The sequence below is a fragment of the Cucumis sativus genome, chromosome 2, assembly GCF_000004075.3.
Source record: "Cucumis sativus cultivar 9930 chromosome 2, Cucumber_9930_V3, whole genome shotgun sequence".
Classification (NCBI taxonomy): domain Eukaryota; kingdom Viridiplantae; phylum Streptophyta; class Magnoliopsida; order Cucurbitales; family Cucurbitaceae; genus Cucumis; species Cucumis sativus.
In genome coordinates this window covers 19,735,176-19,751,857 of record NC_026656.2, presented here as the reverse complement: position 1 = coordinate 19,751,857, position 16,682 = coordinate 19,735,176, and the positions used below count along the sequence as shown (strand labels likewise).

The 16,682-nt window shown below is 39.0% G+C and overlaps 1 protein-coding gene across 2 annotated transcripts; it reads right to left on the bottom strand.

The window, feature by feature from the left end:
- Positions 1–1,126: 1,126 nt before the first annotated feature.
- LOC101207789 (E3 ubiquitin-protein ligase UPL2) lies at positions 1,127–16,682 on the bottom strand. 2 transcript variants are annotated; one of them, XM_011651377.2, is made up of 17 exons: positions 16,469–16,682; positions 16,151–16,274; positions 14,101–14,196; positions 13,802–14,008; positions 7,137–13,653; positions 5,954–7,047; positions 5,587–5,889; positions 5,311–5,515; positions 4,704–4,966; positions 4,311–4,603; positions 2,929–4,051; positions 2,702–2,848; positions 2,503–2,583; positions 2,194–2,419; positions 1,944–2,083; positions 1,661–1,767; positions 1,127–1,566 (listed from the first exon to the last, which is right to left on the bottom strand). In XM_011651377.2, exons 2-17 carry the CDS (start codon positions 16,244–16,246, stop codon positions 1,464–1,466), a joined length of 11,001 nt encoding a protein of 3,666 aa, XP_011649679.1. In that variant the 5' UTR covers positions 16,247–16,274; positions 16,469–16,682; the 3' UTR covers positions 1,127–1,463. The 2 variants fall into 2 exon arrangements, with proteins under 2 accessions (XP_011649679.1, XP_011649680.1); XM_011651378.2 differs by having other exon boundaries at positions 16,151–16,271.

Here is a 16,682-nt window from a genome sequence, read left to right as displayed (position 1 = left end):
ATTGGAGATGGCCACGTGGTTCTATTTTTCCTTCTTTTGCACCAGAAGCGAATCTTTCTCGAATGTTCTTTCCCTTTAATTCAATTCAAAGTAGTTGTATTATAATTATAATCCTATATTCAATAGTAATCCAAATTTAAAGTATTAAATCTACAATTAGCAAATATATTATGTGCAGGGCATTGGGACATTTTTGCCATATTTTCTAAAAGATCCTCTAGGGGCAATGGAGCATTTTTGTCATATTTTTTAAAATATCCTTTATAAAATCCAAGTTAATATTTTTCATTATATTTTTTAAAAGACCCCTTTATAAAATCAATGTTAATATGATATGGGTGAGATCCCATCGATTGTATTGAAAAAATAAGTTGTTATGATTATGTTAATGTTATAGTAAAAAAATTATAAATTTATTAAAGTTACTCTTTAAAATATTGCAGAAACGGTAAAAGAGAAAAATAAATAATACCAAACCAAGCAAAATAAATTAATCTCATGTTGTTCACAAAATACCTATTATCAAAATAGTTTAATCACATTTGCCATTGTGAGACTCAATATCCATAAATCAAAACTTCTATGGTTGTTAAAATATTTTTTAAAATTTACAAATATAGAAAAATTTAGTGAAAATTCATGAATGATACACCATACAAGTGTACCAATTATAAACTTAACAATATTTGCAATTTTCTTGAAGCATCCCTAAAATTGGAAGAGAAAAAAAACGAAGACACGTACGATTCATATTGAACTTTGCATTATCCCACTTTTCTTGATAAAAGTTAGGCCTACAGAGATTGGACCCAAGGGACCGAAGTGACCATTCATAAAAATCAAGAGGAACCAAAATAAATATTTTAAACATTAAAAAGATTATTTAGATATGAAAAATCAAAAGATGAACATTTAAACTATTTAAAACTAATTAAACACCAAGACTAAAAGCAGATAAATTGAAATGCAATTAGAACTTAGGACAATAAGGAACAGAATATATATTTTGTAGATTGGCAACGGACGCCCCCCCCAAGATCCTTTTTTTACGAACCAAGGGAAACAAAAGCAAGAATTGTACAATCCAGTTTGTTGTATTGACAAATCGTCATGAACAAAATAATAATAATAACAATAATAGTAATAATAATAATGATAATGATCAACTAAGAATCTACATAATAATAGAATAAAGTTGCTCTTGTTTGTCCTCTCTCTCTCTCTCTAAAGATATAAAACAAAGGGAGACAGAGAAACAGGTAGACAAAATTTCAACTGCGGAAGCAATTTCTTTTTAGTGATTTACGACTGTACAGTAATTTTATAAACAATATAGCAACTCAACAAGTCATAAGCCACCACCATTCACCTCCTAATTCTCTTTTCAGCCAACAACTTCGAAATGCAAATATATTATACACTGTTTATACCTCTTTCCCGTTTTGACAACTGCAGCCATGGGCTTAACCAAAACCGAATCCTTCATTTGCTTCGTGAATTGCAAGAAGTAATCTTTCTTCCAGATGTTGTTTGGAAGGATACTCTGGTAAATCTAACTGGTTGAAACTGTAAGCAAAAAAGAACAAAATGCAATATCAGAGAACAGCAAAACTAACAGATTAGAGAATATGAAGGGGCCATACAAATCATCACTCGTTACCATGTGTGAGCAGAAGGCAAGTGGTCTGGGCTGCCATATGCTTTATGTATTTGAAACTTCTGTGAACCTGAAATTCCTTGCAGAGCGCTGAAACCTTCTAAAGGCACCTGCAAGTATTAAAGTAAAATGCAGAAACCAGATAAGAAAATCACCTAGGTCATGACTGCGAGTAACAAAAGAGTGTTCTAATGGGCACTCAAGTCATTTCATCTCAAAATTACAAATATTCCAGAAGTGAAAGAATGAAAAGGAAAGTGTCCGTGCTTAAGCAAAATCAGTATACCTTGGAGGTGCCAGTCACAAACTGCAAAAGCCGGGCCTTGTCTTCTTTGCTAAAGGATTGAACAACCTCCCAAAACCACTGTATGACAGGAGATGCAGCACTATATCCTGAATATTCTGTATTTGCTCGCATATCATCCACTGAGAAAACGTTAACATGGAAACATAAGCAAAAATACACTTCTGGATGCAGGAAGCAACATTATTCTGTAAAAGAAATGTTTTAGTGAACAATGAAAAAGATTACTTACGATCAATATCTGGGAGCCCGCAAATTAACAATTCAAGTTCCTTATCATTAAAAATAGATATCAGTTCCCTAGGAATTAATTCATGGAAACCATCCAGAAAGGCATTAATCTGAGGACGTATAGCTGTTGTTAATTGATGCTCAACAACTAGATCAACATATTGGTACTTATTCTCCTCTGTGACTTTAATGTTCCGTCCACCGGGAATCAGTTCATAGTCAGTCACCTATTGGAACAAGATAGCCAAATCTCAGTAAAATGTATAACATACGTTTTACATCAGGTCAGATATTAAGAACGTACGATTACCTCTGTCCTTTCATAGAGGATCAGCTTCTCCTCATCAGCATCAACACTAAATGTAAGGTCCAAAACATCACTAATATCATTCTGGAGAGCAACAAACAGACCAATTCAAATGACTTAAATAATTAGATCTCAATAATAAAACTACAACTATAGAAGTGCAAATATTCTATCATACATAAGTAAAACTTGGATTCAGTACCTCAAGCATCCATTTCAAGTTTTTGTAGTAATCGGGATCAATAGCTTCAATGTCGTGATAGGTAACTTTGGCTCCCAAAATATGCTTGTAAAATGATCGAGTGAAATGAACATCCAAGAGCTGTCCATCATAAAGTGCTTTGCCAACCTGGTAAAAGAAACCAATTAGACATGTATAGAAGCCAGTCGTTCGATTTAATCCATTTAAAACAAAAAATCTGCACTGACCACTCGCCCAACAAACTTGAAATATGATAGATGCTCTGTTTGGTAAGCAGAATTGGGGTTCGGCTGAAATGTTGAATCATTGCCAACAGTCGTAAAAAGCAATGCTCCCTTGTCGAAGATAACTCTGGACAGTAACTGATACCATTCCCTTGAAAGCCCACCAGCATCAATACCTTCCTCCCCTTGAAAGTGAACCGTCAGCCTACCTTTCAAATCTTGTGTTGATCTCATTCGCAACTGATTGTATGAATCTTCAAGAATGTATGCCCTCCGAACAGAAATTCTTAAAGGACTATGATGATGATCATGTTGATGCTTTATTTTTGATCTAAAATGAGCGCGCTTATTGTCGAAATCAATAAATCGAGGGACTTTCAACATAGGGGAGAAAGACTTCTCCAACAACCCAGGATTTTGCCGAATAAAAGCATTCAGCAGTTTTCGGTGCTTCTCTGAAAACCTAACAAAAGCAACGTGTTTTTCATCAACTTTTTGGGTTGGTACTGTAGTTCTTTGCTGTGCTACTGCAGAAACGCCAGCCTCCTCAACCTCAGAAACTGCAGCAATATTCAACTCTTGATCTGAACCTGGCTGGGCAGGATGCAACTTCTCACACACCACAAAAAAAGATTCAATATATGGTAATATATTCTGACTACCAGCAGGAAGTGGGGGTGTTACACCAGCTGGCTTTGCTGTAGGAGCTCGAAATGAAGCAAGCACATCAGGTGAAGAATCTGAATAGCTCTCAATTTTGCTAATACAGGTGCTCAGCTCCAACCACAAGGGCTCCAAAGCAGCATTGATATCCCAAACTAAAGAAAGAGCAGAAGCATGCTCTTTTTCAGGAAGAATTGAAGAATCTTTTCCTTTTTCAATTAGTGATGCAACAAGAGAGCTTAATGCCTGAAGAACTCTTAATATTGCAGCTCCATCAGAAGATGTTGTACTGAGGAGTGCTTTCACTGCCTCTCCAAACATGCGCAACTCATCCATAGCAGACCTTGTCAATTTCTGGACAGATTCTGACAGCTCAGTAATGAACAGGCGACAATGAATTGGAGAAATGGCTACCAGCTTCTTCATCACCTCTGCTACAAGAGCATAAGTATTGTCTGATAACCTATATAACACAAAAGATATTAGACCAAACACCTGAGTTCTTTACATTAAGAAGCACAAAGCAATGTCAAAGGTTGAAGAAATGAACAAAATGGAAAACTAAGATGACGGTGAGCAGAAATCAAGGTTTATCAAACATTAAGCTAGGAAACTATATTAATAACAGACATGGAAGAAAAGAAACAAAGGTATGGAGGAAAAGACTGCATAACTGCCATGCTTTTCTAACTAAATAACTGTCAATTAAAGCCAACTCATACCCTTCTCGTGCTAAGAGTGAGCACAGAAGCCGTAATTCTGCTTCTGGTAGGTTTGCGAGAATGCTTTGGCTATCACATTCACTATTGGCAGCAGAAGCAGTTGTTTTAGACCCACCAATCTTAGCTGATGTCCCAACCCCAGAGGATACACCACCAGAATCAGCATTCACTTCAGCATCAGATGAGGAAACTTCAGGAGCAGCTGGTTGCTCAGCAGTAGAAGGTGCAGATTGCTCAGATAAATGTGATTTGCTTTCAGCGTTGTCAATGATCACTTCCAACAAATTAAGCAACTAAGGAAAGAATACAAAGAGGCCAGAAAAATAGTTTTAACTTCTGGAAGTGTAAAATATTAAGAATAAAAAGAAGAGAACATACTATACAATGCACTACCTGCTCAAGGTGAGCTATACTTCTCAAATACAAAGGTTGGTTTAGAAGGCCTAGAAGTAATGCAATCGATAAGTAACCTTCGGCCTGTAGATTTTGTTCAACTGCCATCGCTGCTTTACCACAATCCCGATATACATTCTCTGAACCCTGTAATGTCGGTTTCAAAAACTTGAACTGAAGCAAAATCTTAGCTACATATGGATGATTCCGGGCCAAATAGGTCAGAGTTTCCAGAACACGTCTTGACACCAAAGGAGGAGCACCTATGAAGAACAGTCAACATGCATAGCTATTACCATGTTGTGATAACACCAAAGCAAAAATAGACAATGGAGGAAAACTGAACTTAAATTTCTTTTAGTAATGAAAACAGAAAACTTTCACCTTTGCAATTCTATTGGTCAGAGTTTTTTACGTTACAGGATGAATTGAATCAAAATGCATGCTAACATGCACTGGTTTAAGTAAAAAAATTAATTTCAACATGCAAATGACTTGTTACTACTCAGGAAATATAGCCCATCAAGGAAAAAACACCATAAACTGATAGATAAATAAGAATAAAAAAGTACATTAAAAGAACAGCAACAGAAATCAAAGTTCTCACCATCGAAAAATTGGGGGCGTGAATATATGACATTGCGTTGGCAAGCAAAAAGGCGATATGAAAGTTCAGTAGAATTTGACTGGTCGGTAAGCTTTCTTCTATCAAATAGCAACATGTCCATAAGAATTTTAACCAACGACGTCCTGGTTTCATTATGTGCACATAAATTTAACAGTAGCCTCTGCAGTTGACCTTTATACAAAGGCTGAAAAATGAAATCCATAAGAAAATGGTAGCAAAAATATAAAATCAAAAGAATATTTCAAGATGAGATACCTGCACCACGCGAAGCAACCGTATCATAGAATGCAAAGCATCTGTGTCAACTAAAGGAGCTCCATCTGCTTCAATGAGCCTAGCTCCAAGAGATCTGCGAGAGGAAATGCTTCCACCAGTTCTGTCTAAGCCAGAAATACCTTCAACTCTTCTGGAACTTTCACCTCTGCGGTTTCTAGGATACATACCAAAGAGAGTACGGTTGTGATAACGATGTGCAAATCTTTCACGCAACATATTCGCCTCAGCAACAAGGGCAGGAGTGAGATTAGCAAGAATAGCATCAGATGAAGTTAGCAAAACCTGCAGTTTATATCTAAGATCAGTTGACAAAGAAATACCACCTTACAATAAATAAACATATTACCTCTTCTCGAAGATCAGAAGGGAATGTAGCAATTATCGACACAGTGTCCATCTCAACTGGCTGGCCCTCCAGTTCCTGAGATTGGTGCAGTCTTTGTGCTTGCTGCTGTGCTAGAACTTCAGCTCGAATATCTGGAGGAAGTGCAGCCAGGAATTCTGGATCGATATCTCCAGCATTCTGTGGCTCATTGCTTGGAGGCTGCACAACTTGACCCTGTTGGGTAGAAAGAACTTCAGCACGCAATTCCTCAGGAAGAGCATCCAAGAACGCGGGATCTATTGCTCCCGAACCAGTTTCACTGTTAGTCTGCTGTTCCCCAACTGGACCCTCCTCGTCTGCCTCCCGACTTGAGTTTTCTGAAACTTCAGTCACAATATGTAGAGATGCATCTCTCCCACTTAGAGGGGTAGAATTGCTATAAGAAACATTGGACCTTCTCAAGCGAGCAGCTTGTGAATCACCCAATGACATTCTATCTGCAGCAGAACCTTGCCTATCTCCACTATCATCATGACCATCTGCACTTCCAATTTCTACATCCAGACTCCGAAGACTCTCCCCTAAAGTTGCACCACTTCCACCACTTTCTTGACTTACAGCTTCGACATCCCGCACAGCTGCATCACTATGTTCAAATTGCATGTCAACTGCTTGAGATTGTTGAGTCACCTGTGTTCCTTGCAGAGATTCAATTACAGCAGGACCACTGCTGGTGCCATCAGAACTATGACTTGCTGCAAGTGGTGGTAAACCATCTCTATCATGCTGCCCACTGTTCTCAATGATAGTCTCAGAACTTCCAACAGGTTCTGATGTCTGTATTTGTCCAGTGCCATCTTTATTATCAGGTTCTACCGCTGCATTGAGTTCAGTCGACTTCTCAGGCGTTGGCCTCCTCAATTGGGAAACAAGTAACTCTTCAAGGCCTTGGGGTATTACACCATTGCTAGAGCCACCACCATGTTGGTTGTCATTGGCCCACAAGTTCAGCCGGTGGCCATGGCGACCACTCCTCAAAGACCTGAAAACAGTGTCCAACCCTGACGAATTGTTTTCTAAGGTCCTTTCTGAAATAACCATATCACGATTATTCTCTGAAAAAAATACAGCAGGCCGTTAAAAGGATTAAATGCATAATATGAATAAACAGTCGGCATAAAAGTATCACATGGGAAGAAGTTACCTGAAGGTCTAAAAGGAGCAGCATGCAAAGCAGGACCACCTAAAAGAGGATGTCGTGAGGGTGCAACATTATCTCCTGTTCTTCCCAATAGATTATAAATGGAGGTTGTTCGCCCTTGACGTCTAGAGCCAAATATTTCAACTGGCATAACATGGAGAGTTTCATTTTGAGAAGTATCTCTTCCAAATACCTCAACATGGTCAAAAACATTTATTCCATTAATACCCTCTTCCAGTCTTAAAATAACTCCATCTTCATCATCCTCATCGTCTTCATCGTCTTCCTCCAGTACCTCATCAAATTCATCATCGTCAATTTCGTGATCATCATGATCCGTATCAGGATGAGGAAGATGGTGAACTTCATCCTCTTCTAGGTCATTCTGCTCCTCCTCGTCCTCGTCCTCATCTTCATCAACTTCATCACCATCATCCCCAGACATCTCCTCGTCGTCATCTTCATCTAAATTTTCTGGCACGTGAGGTTGAATTTCAATTCGAATATCCACTGTATCAATGCCATTTTCAAGACCCCGTGCATCCTCAGGTGTATCATGCATGTATTCATCCCCTGCATTGGGGCCAAAAACCCCATCAAGATCTTGGTCATGTTCCATATCATCTGTAACAGCCTCTGAACCACCATAGTTCTGGTTAGCATTATATGATTCAATCTGATCACCTGGGATCAATTCATGATTGGACTGTGAAGCTGTTTCCATTGACCTGGGTGTCTCACCAATATTCTCACCTCCAGGTTGATTGTGATCGGGAGTTTTTGATGAACTGTCGCCCTTTCCTGTATTAGAATCTGCAAATTGAACATGCTCCTTGGTTACCATTTCCAGGGCTTTAATAAGACCTGTGACAACTTTAGGTGAGTCCGGGTGGTCTAGATCCAGAACTTTAAGAATTTGAGTGAAAGAACTAACAAGACCAGCATCAATAAAAGTTGCAGACGCTTCTGTGGTGATGTATGAGCCAGTAGGCGTACGGGCTGCTAACATATCATTTAGCAGGTCAACAAACGCCTGAAGGTCACTGTTTGGAGGCCTGGAACTGTTACACGAATCAATAAATTGGTTCAGCATAGAACCTACCTCCACAAAAATCCTTCTCCTTGCCTCACTGGAACGGACACAAGATGCAACCAGAAACTGACTCCCCCTAGTTGCTAATTTATGCTTCCAGTCGCCATCAACTTTCTTATCCTTCTTAGAGTTCCGTGATAGTGGGATAAATTCATGAAGGATGTGGTGAAATATTCCACCAGTGCATCCGCCATTTGCCCTTTGATGGACAGGTCTGGAACAGCAAACTTCAGTATCCTTCCGAAGCAGGACATGAACTGAGGAGGCATACATCAACAAAATCTCTGTCAATAACTTCAAAATAAACACAACTTTTGCCAGTGATGCAGAAGCTTCCTGGCTATTTGCATCATTATCATCAGACAGAGAAGCAATGGCTTTCCCTTTTCCCTTAACAGCTGAAACATCAATGTCCATATCAGATGATGCTCGGGCACTGCAGGTTAACTCTGTGGTAACATCATCTTTCACAGGAGGTATAAATGTATAGACAGACTCCAAAAGAAGCTCGATCACATTTACGAAATTCTGGGAGAACTTTTTATTAACACGACTACTTTTTAAGTTAGAATCATGAAGTTTGCTGTGCACATTTCCCACAACGGTAGAATTCACATTACCCAAAGAAACTTTCACATCATGATTATGTAATTTCTCTTTCTCCATTAATTTTTCCTTCTCTCTGTCTTTCTCTTTGCTCTTATCCTTCTCTCGATCTTTCAGTAATACAATGTAAGGCCTCTCACCAACCATTTCTATTTGGCAGACAGATTGAGCAGCTCGCATAAATATCACAGGGTCCCTCGTAATAACAGAATTTAAACCTAACAAAAAGTTTCTGGGGGTTACCCTCCCATTTGGATGCCTGTTCATAGCAGTGATAAGGGTGTGCCTAATTTCAGATTCCATTGCCTGCTGGAGAGTTTGAGGATCTTCAAGGATGTGACGAATAATGGAAGATGCAATACTGTCAAACCCAGGAAAGAGACTAGTCGTTGGCAAAGAAAGCAGGGAGGTTAAACCCCCCGCTTCAAGGAAACAAACAGCAACAGAATGAGATCTGGTGAGACTGGAGCATAACTGCAGAACAGCATGCATTGTTTCACATGGAAGCCTTTTCTTGATACAGCTGCAAGCAATTTCAATGAGTTTCTTTTGACTGCCAACATCAATATACTTCGGGGAAAGTCCCAAGGCAGATTGCAACTTAGTTTGTTTATCTTCATCAATTGTCAAAGTGTCACCACCACCATGATCTCTTTTCAGCTGGTCTGCAATTTCAGGATTGAATTTCTTCTCCTCCTGCAAAAGCCGATCAATGGCAAGAAATGCAGCCGTTACCCACTTAGGGACTTCAACTTTTACTCCATCAGAGAATCCCGTGTCCCATCGCGAAAGTAGATTGGAGGAAACTGCAACCAAACCATTCTTGTAGGCAGCATCTCGTGCCACAGTATCATCATTAAGTATCAAGGCAATAACATGAAAAAGAGCAGACAATGTTGTACTATTTCCACTGTCAGCAACTGTATCGCAGCCCTTCACACTGTCAATTAGAAAAGAGATCACATTAGACCGATTTTGACCATCATTCTGGGAACAAATCATCACAAGCAGATCTCTGACTGGAAATGCCAGAGCTTCTTTTGCTCGCAAAAGCTTTATGCATGTAGACAACAACTCCTCGGTACAAGGAAGATGGACTGACTCTTCTATCTGCTTTGAGACCTCACTTGAAACAGGTTCCTTCATTTCTAATTCAGAGTTCCCTAACGACAAGGCAAGTGCACGAGCAAGCTCATCGTCCTCTTGGACTTCTTCTGGATGTGAGAATAACCACTCCATAGCCAATTCCACACTGTTAGATCCAACTTGCCTAAGTGCTTCTTCTGCCCTGCTCCTTGAGAATCCCATCTCAACAATTGTCGAAATTGTTGTTTCATTAGGAGGAGGCCCAGTCATACGAGCACTGGAATTGCTACTAACATTTTTAACTTCAACCCCAGAGTATATGTGCCTAATGATAGATATAACAGTGGTAATAAATTCACAACTGCAGTCAATAAATTGGGGATGAGTCCAAACAGGGAGGACTGCCTTCAGAACCATAGACTGGAGGACCTTCACAAAAGTTTCTGCATCCCGAGGAAAGGCAATATCTCCACTAGTCAAAGATTGTGCAAGCAAATGCTTAGTGAATGAAGATAATATAAATGGAGAGGTAACCAGGTGATCCATGAGTCTTCCATAGCTTGCTAAGGGCCCTTGAATCCAAGAATGATCATTATCTGCCTTCTCCTCTTGCTTTAAATTTGCATCATCGGTTTCCATAGGAGAAGCAGGTGTCCTGTTTATTGTGAAAAGCAACTGGCTTGTAGCTTCAAAAGTGGTAAGAACTGATTGCACAACTCCATGCCCATACAAGCAATTTAGCAAAACGGGATTACAGGAATCTGGTCTGTCTAGTAATATGCCATCCACAAAATCAATAACCTTCCCAAAATAACGGCACTTGGTTGATATTGATCCCTCGGACCCAGAAGCATTCACATGCCCCCCAAAATTCATGTGATCTAACACAAGGGAGGACAAAGTGGAAGCCACAGCTTTTGAGGAAGACGAGACATTTACCACATCATCACGACGACGAGATGGAAGCAGCATCACCTTCCCTAACTCTTGAATCAAATGGGTAGTATGGAAAGAAAGGGATCTCACCAGATCACAACAAGAAGCATGACAATTTCTCTGATTGGAGCATTCTTTTTCGTTAGAGGTCCCAGTGGTGTCAGAAGATCCAGCACGCAGTCCTTGATTGCCAACTCCAAACTGCAGTAGTGATGAACTATCAGAACTCATCCTCTGAAGAGAACTAGGGGCACGACCAAGATCTCGATACAAGTTAATAAGGTCAAAAAATTGAGATTCAATGCTCCATCCAGATGTCCTCCTCCGTAACAAGGGATCAAGGAACTGCCGGAAAGAGTTAAACCTTTGCTCTTCAATTTCATTTGTATGGACTTCAGAGTTTTGCAAGTCAGTAACAGAACCAGTACTCTCATCTTCTAATTCAGGTTTTATATCTTCAAGAAGTGCTATCTGCCACAAAATTTCACGATGTACTCGTCCAATATCTTCAAGAACATCTTTGCTCTCATTTCCAAATTCAGTAAGCAATGCCGTCACCCATCGATTGTCTTTTGAGTCAGCAAGGAACAAAAGGAACTCAACAAGAAAAAGTGAAGAAAATATTTTTTCATCTGGTGTCGTCCTGGGATCTAGTAAAAAAGACCCAGAAATCAAGTCAAACCCAGTCAAGGCTTTCTTCAGATGGTCCCTAAGCGAGGAGCAGAAAGCACGCGCCAAGGGGGCCGAATGATGCTGGGTAAAACCCTTGAAAACCATTGTACTATGCAAAGCAATAGTTCCATTTGATGATTGAGCAATGCTAGGTCGCAACAACAGCTTCAATAAAGCCTCAATCCCAGAATTTTCCACAAATATCCTACATGTTTCAGAATTCTCCATGGTCCTGTGAACGAGTACCATCAGATGACAAATGCATAATTGAATGACTTGCTCGTTACTGATCCCTTCTTCTGTAACAAGAGAGCAATTGCTGTTATTTTCTTTGTCATCAGAATCTGTTTCCATTGCGGTATTCCCATTAAGCTTTCCTGATGAGCCAATAGGGTCTTTTTCCCCGAGGGAAGTAACTTTTTCAATTACTTCAAGAATAATATCAACTCCAGTGCTTCGTAATGATGAAACATGACGCAAAAGCTCTTCCACTGCATTTGCCAGAGGAACTATTGCTTCATTCACGGCCAAAACATATTTTTCTTTGGTAAAAACGTCAATAAGAAACCTCAGTGCAGAAGTTTCTTTCACTGCTTCCAAACCCCTAGCATTAAGACAAATTGCACCAATCCCATTAGGAACACAAGTAACTGCCTTAGGAGAAGGCAGTATTCCAGCAGCCACTGAAGCTAAAAATGCATCAGGGAGACCCATATCATGTAATGAAGGATAACAGGTAGGATCCTTGTGGATGATTTCACTCATTAAAGTCACAGCTGAGCAATAAATATCACCACCAAATTTATCTATATTGCCAAATATCTGTGACAGTATGACAGGTAAAGAATTTGTAGAGTTCGTAGGGACATATGTTGCAACTCCCAGTGCTTTCAATGCAACCTTTATCAGTCGTTTTTGGTTATATAACTGGTCATCATTACATTTGGAGCTCTCACCAATAATCATTGAATCTATATTAGCACCACTTAAGCCAATCACTCGATTTACTTCTGTCTGAAGCCTTTCAACCAAAATTTCAACTCCACCCAACTCCTTAAAAAGGGATACAGAAGAACTGCTGAAGTCCATGAGCTTTTGCAACGTTTTCACAGCAAAGCAAACAAGATGCAAATGGGTAGGGTCGGAATCCTCCAAAAGAGTTAGGAAAGTGGGAACCATACCTGAACCCCGGATGTTGTTTCCTGAAGCTGATGAGGAAACCACATGGAGTAAATAGAACTGAAGAAGTGCTTCTATAAAGGCAAGGGATGATGGATCATTTGAATTTTTCAATGATAAAATTGCCTTCTGAAGGACATTCAAGAGTATCATGCGGTTTCCCCCAGCAAAACTGATGCTAGATCCACTTAAAATCCTCCGCTCATGAGATGATGAATATGCAGCTAACTGAGCTCCCAGAGCAAGCATAGCAAGTGTCCTAATGGACCCAGAAACAGTTTCCTCTGACCGCACAATTCTAATCAACTCATTGGTATATTCTGGTTCATTAGCAAAGAAGGCAACAAGTTCATCATGAGAGTCACCAGACTGAACAAGTACAATGAAGGCAAGAAGGCATATTCTGCTATACAGCCTGCATATTTTAGAAGATCGAAAAGCACGAGCATATCTGATTCTGGTCAAGAGTGAGAATCTAAGCTCGGGAGGTACATTGTACAGTTCAATACACCGTTTCAGCACAATCAAATCATCTTCCTTCTCTAAATGTAAATCTGGTATGTGTATAACTTGGGAATTAGAAGAGCTGGAACTTGAACTGCTTTCCTCACTATCTTTGGCACCACAACCGTGCAATTCAAAATATAGGCTAGAACCTATTCGATACTGAGCATTATCCATATCATTTTCTACTTCATGTGGAAATAAACAAAGTCCTTCCTCTTGGGTTCTCTCGTTTGCAATAACACATGAATATAAACCCAAGCCCTCCTCCTTGCTTCCCCATCCCTGTGCAAGGGACAGGAGATAGCTATTTACAGAACCACAACCAATCAACTTCCCCCTTCCATGAAGTTTTGAGGGATTTATTTTGACAAGAGCAGAGAGAGTTTCTAAGGCAGCTATAAGAATTTCAGGATCCGTTGATGCAAGTAGGAGCTTGAAATGCTGTTGGAGGAAGAAAACGAACAGAAAAATGAAGAGACAATAAAATTAAGGTGAAAATAAAGTTCCGAGATAAAGAGACAATAAATAATTTTACGATAAACCAACATGTAAAAAAGGACTGTGAACAAATATCATCAGCATGCCATACCTCTAATCCATCAAGGGAACCCTTATTATGGCAATTCTCTAATACTATCTGCATGACACGCAGAATCTGTAGAATCGCATGTTTGGGAAATGGACTATCATCTTCTAAAATTTTATCAGACAAGAGTAGGTCATTCCTACAAGATAAATATGTCTTGAAATATGTATCAAAATGCAGAAATAGAGGCCTCCAATGGTGATAATTCCCCTGAAATCCGAGGAAAAAAGTCTTACATTGGATATTTGAAAATCATTCAAGGAATAAAAATTTCATGTTATAAAATATCAACATTTTACCACCTTGTTGTATTCCCATCGAAAACCAGAAAGAGGTATTGCTATGTCGTGCAATGGACACTGGATCACCTTGTCAATAAAAGCTTTGATTTTGGGAGGCTACATACAAAAAATATATTAAATTAGGTGAATAGATACACGTCTGTGTAAATGAGAAAGAAAAAGAAAATCCAAGCTTTCATCAGAAGAAAATAAAAGATGCCAAACGCCAACAACCATCTATTCAAAATAGACCTCTAGTCCAAAATAGTAAGGGCCTACCAAAAGAATTATAAACAAAAGAGAGCACTATATGATAAAATGCACAAAGAGATATCTGTTAAGTACTTAAGCACCTTGGAGAACCATACCCCAAAAGCCAACTATATGGTGGGTGAGCCAAGTCACTTCAGTACCACATTGGTCATCACATTCTAACCAATGTGGGACAAAGGCATTTCATACTCTCTTGGTTCCTAACAATACCCCATCCTTGGAAAGTCCACGTCCCGACAACTACTCTGACAGATCCACATTGAAATATCAACAATGGGACCTAATACCATTGCTAGGTACTTAACCACCTTGGAGAACCACACCCCAAAAGCCAACTATTAGGGTGAGAGAGCCAAGGCACTAAAGTACCACATTGGTCATCGCATTCTAACCAATGTGTGACAAAGGCATTACGTACTACCTGGTTCTTAAAAACACTTCATCCTTGCAAAACTGACATCCTGACAGCTATTCCAGCAGTACTTCACTTGGCCACAACTAAACCGAATGAAATGGAACCAACACTGCACTTTTCTTGAGAGGTAAAAGAAAACCAAACCAGTCCCCAAATAAACGAAAGAGACCCCACTAAAAAAGAGGATCAATCAAGCAATACAATTTAAGCATCTGATAGATGAACATTGGTTTTACATTTTTTAAATTTTCCTTATAACACTACTCCACTACTCCCACCTCTGAATTTCTTAGTTTCTTTATCCACTTCTTAGAGATGTTTTCGAAATCTAAACCAAGTTTTTTTTATGAGAAACATACGGTAAATTTCATTGATTGAGGGCACAAAGACCATGTTTGATTATGTAATATTATGCCATTGTGTACTAAAAAGAAATCCAAACCAAGTTTTAAAAACTGCAAAAATATACTTTTAAAATTAATTATTTTTTTATTTGGCTATGAATTCTAATTTTTTCATTAAGAAATATGAAATCATGGTAAAGAAATGGAAATAAAACAAGCATAGTTTTCAAAAACCAAATGGCTATCACCGAACAAGGTCTTGGCTTTTTTCATTCCAGTCATAGACAAATATATTCATCTAATTTTGTGGAATTCAAAATATGACTTAATATGGTATGTGATGCTTCTCAATATCAAGAGCATAAAAACCAAACTTAGAAAGTGGCCTCTGTAGAATAGATAAATTGTCAATGCTTCATTCTAAAAAATTGCTGAATCAGTGGTTGCACTAAAAAACAGGCCATTGGCCTCTACGATAATTCCAAGTAACACTTTATCAATTGAGAAACAAAAGCACGCAGAAAACAAGAATAGGTACTTAAATTATAAAATATATATGTGTGCCTTAAATAAATGTGAACGCAATATGTGATATAACATATGAAATAAACAATTTCCGAGAAATGTGAAGTGATTAAAAAGTTTTTGGTTAGCTTAAACTACACTACGTGCTGAAAAGTATCAAATACATCAGTACAACAAAAACATCCCCATTATGACATCAGAAATGAAAACACTTTCTCAATCAAAATCCAGTCAAAATCAACTAAACACGACATAGATACCAAAATATTAACGCAGGAAGCATAATCAACCCCACGACGTGTTAGTCACCTAAAATTCCCATTAACGCCCTCGCCCATAAAAATTCGAGTCGTCCAAACCAAAATACAACAATCAAACCACACTAATCGCCAGTTGGGTATCCCAATACGTGTAATGGTATGATAATATCAGTCTTAAAGCAGCATAGAAGTCGGAAATGCATGAAAGATGGTCAATAGAAAAAAGGAAAAGTTCCGAAAATTTTAAAACATACAGGCTCGGAGTCGAGTTTGATAGAGGGACCGAATGAACCCTCGCCAGAAAGAAGTTGCCGCAGCCTGGACGGCAAACTTGATCTTTGCGTAGTCATCTCACCTCGACTTCAGGACTTTCAACTACTGTAAAAAGGGGGGGACAGATACAACATAGATTACAGCAAATAAAAAAACGATAGAATCAAATATAACAAAAAGGGTATCAAAAACCCTAAACACTGAAATAATAAAGAATTGCAATGGGTATTAATAAAACGAAGAAAGAAAAAAGATGAAGTGAGTGAGTTAAGGAAAGAGAGAAGAAGGGTGTATGGTACCTGAGGGAGAAGATGGAATGGGAAAGGAAAGACGCACATCCGATTAATTGGTGAGAGTTGAACAGCAAAGAGGTAAATCGATGGGGGTTTGAGAGCGAGAGAGAGAGGTGGAAACCACGAAACGATGGGAGAAAGGGGAAGAGGAGAGAGACGGGGGGTGGGGTTTGCGAGTCGCGCTGTGTTGTTACGTATAAATTTTTTTTCTATAATTTCT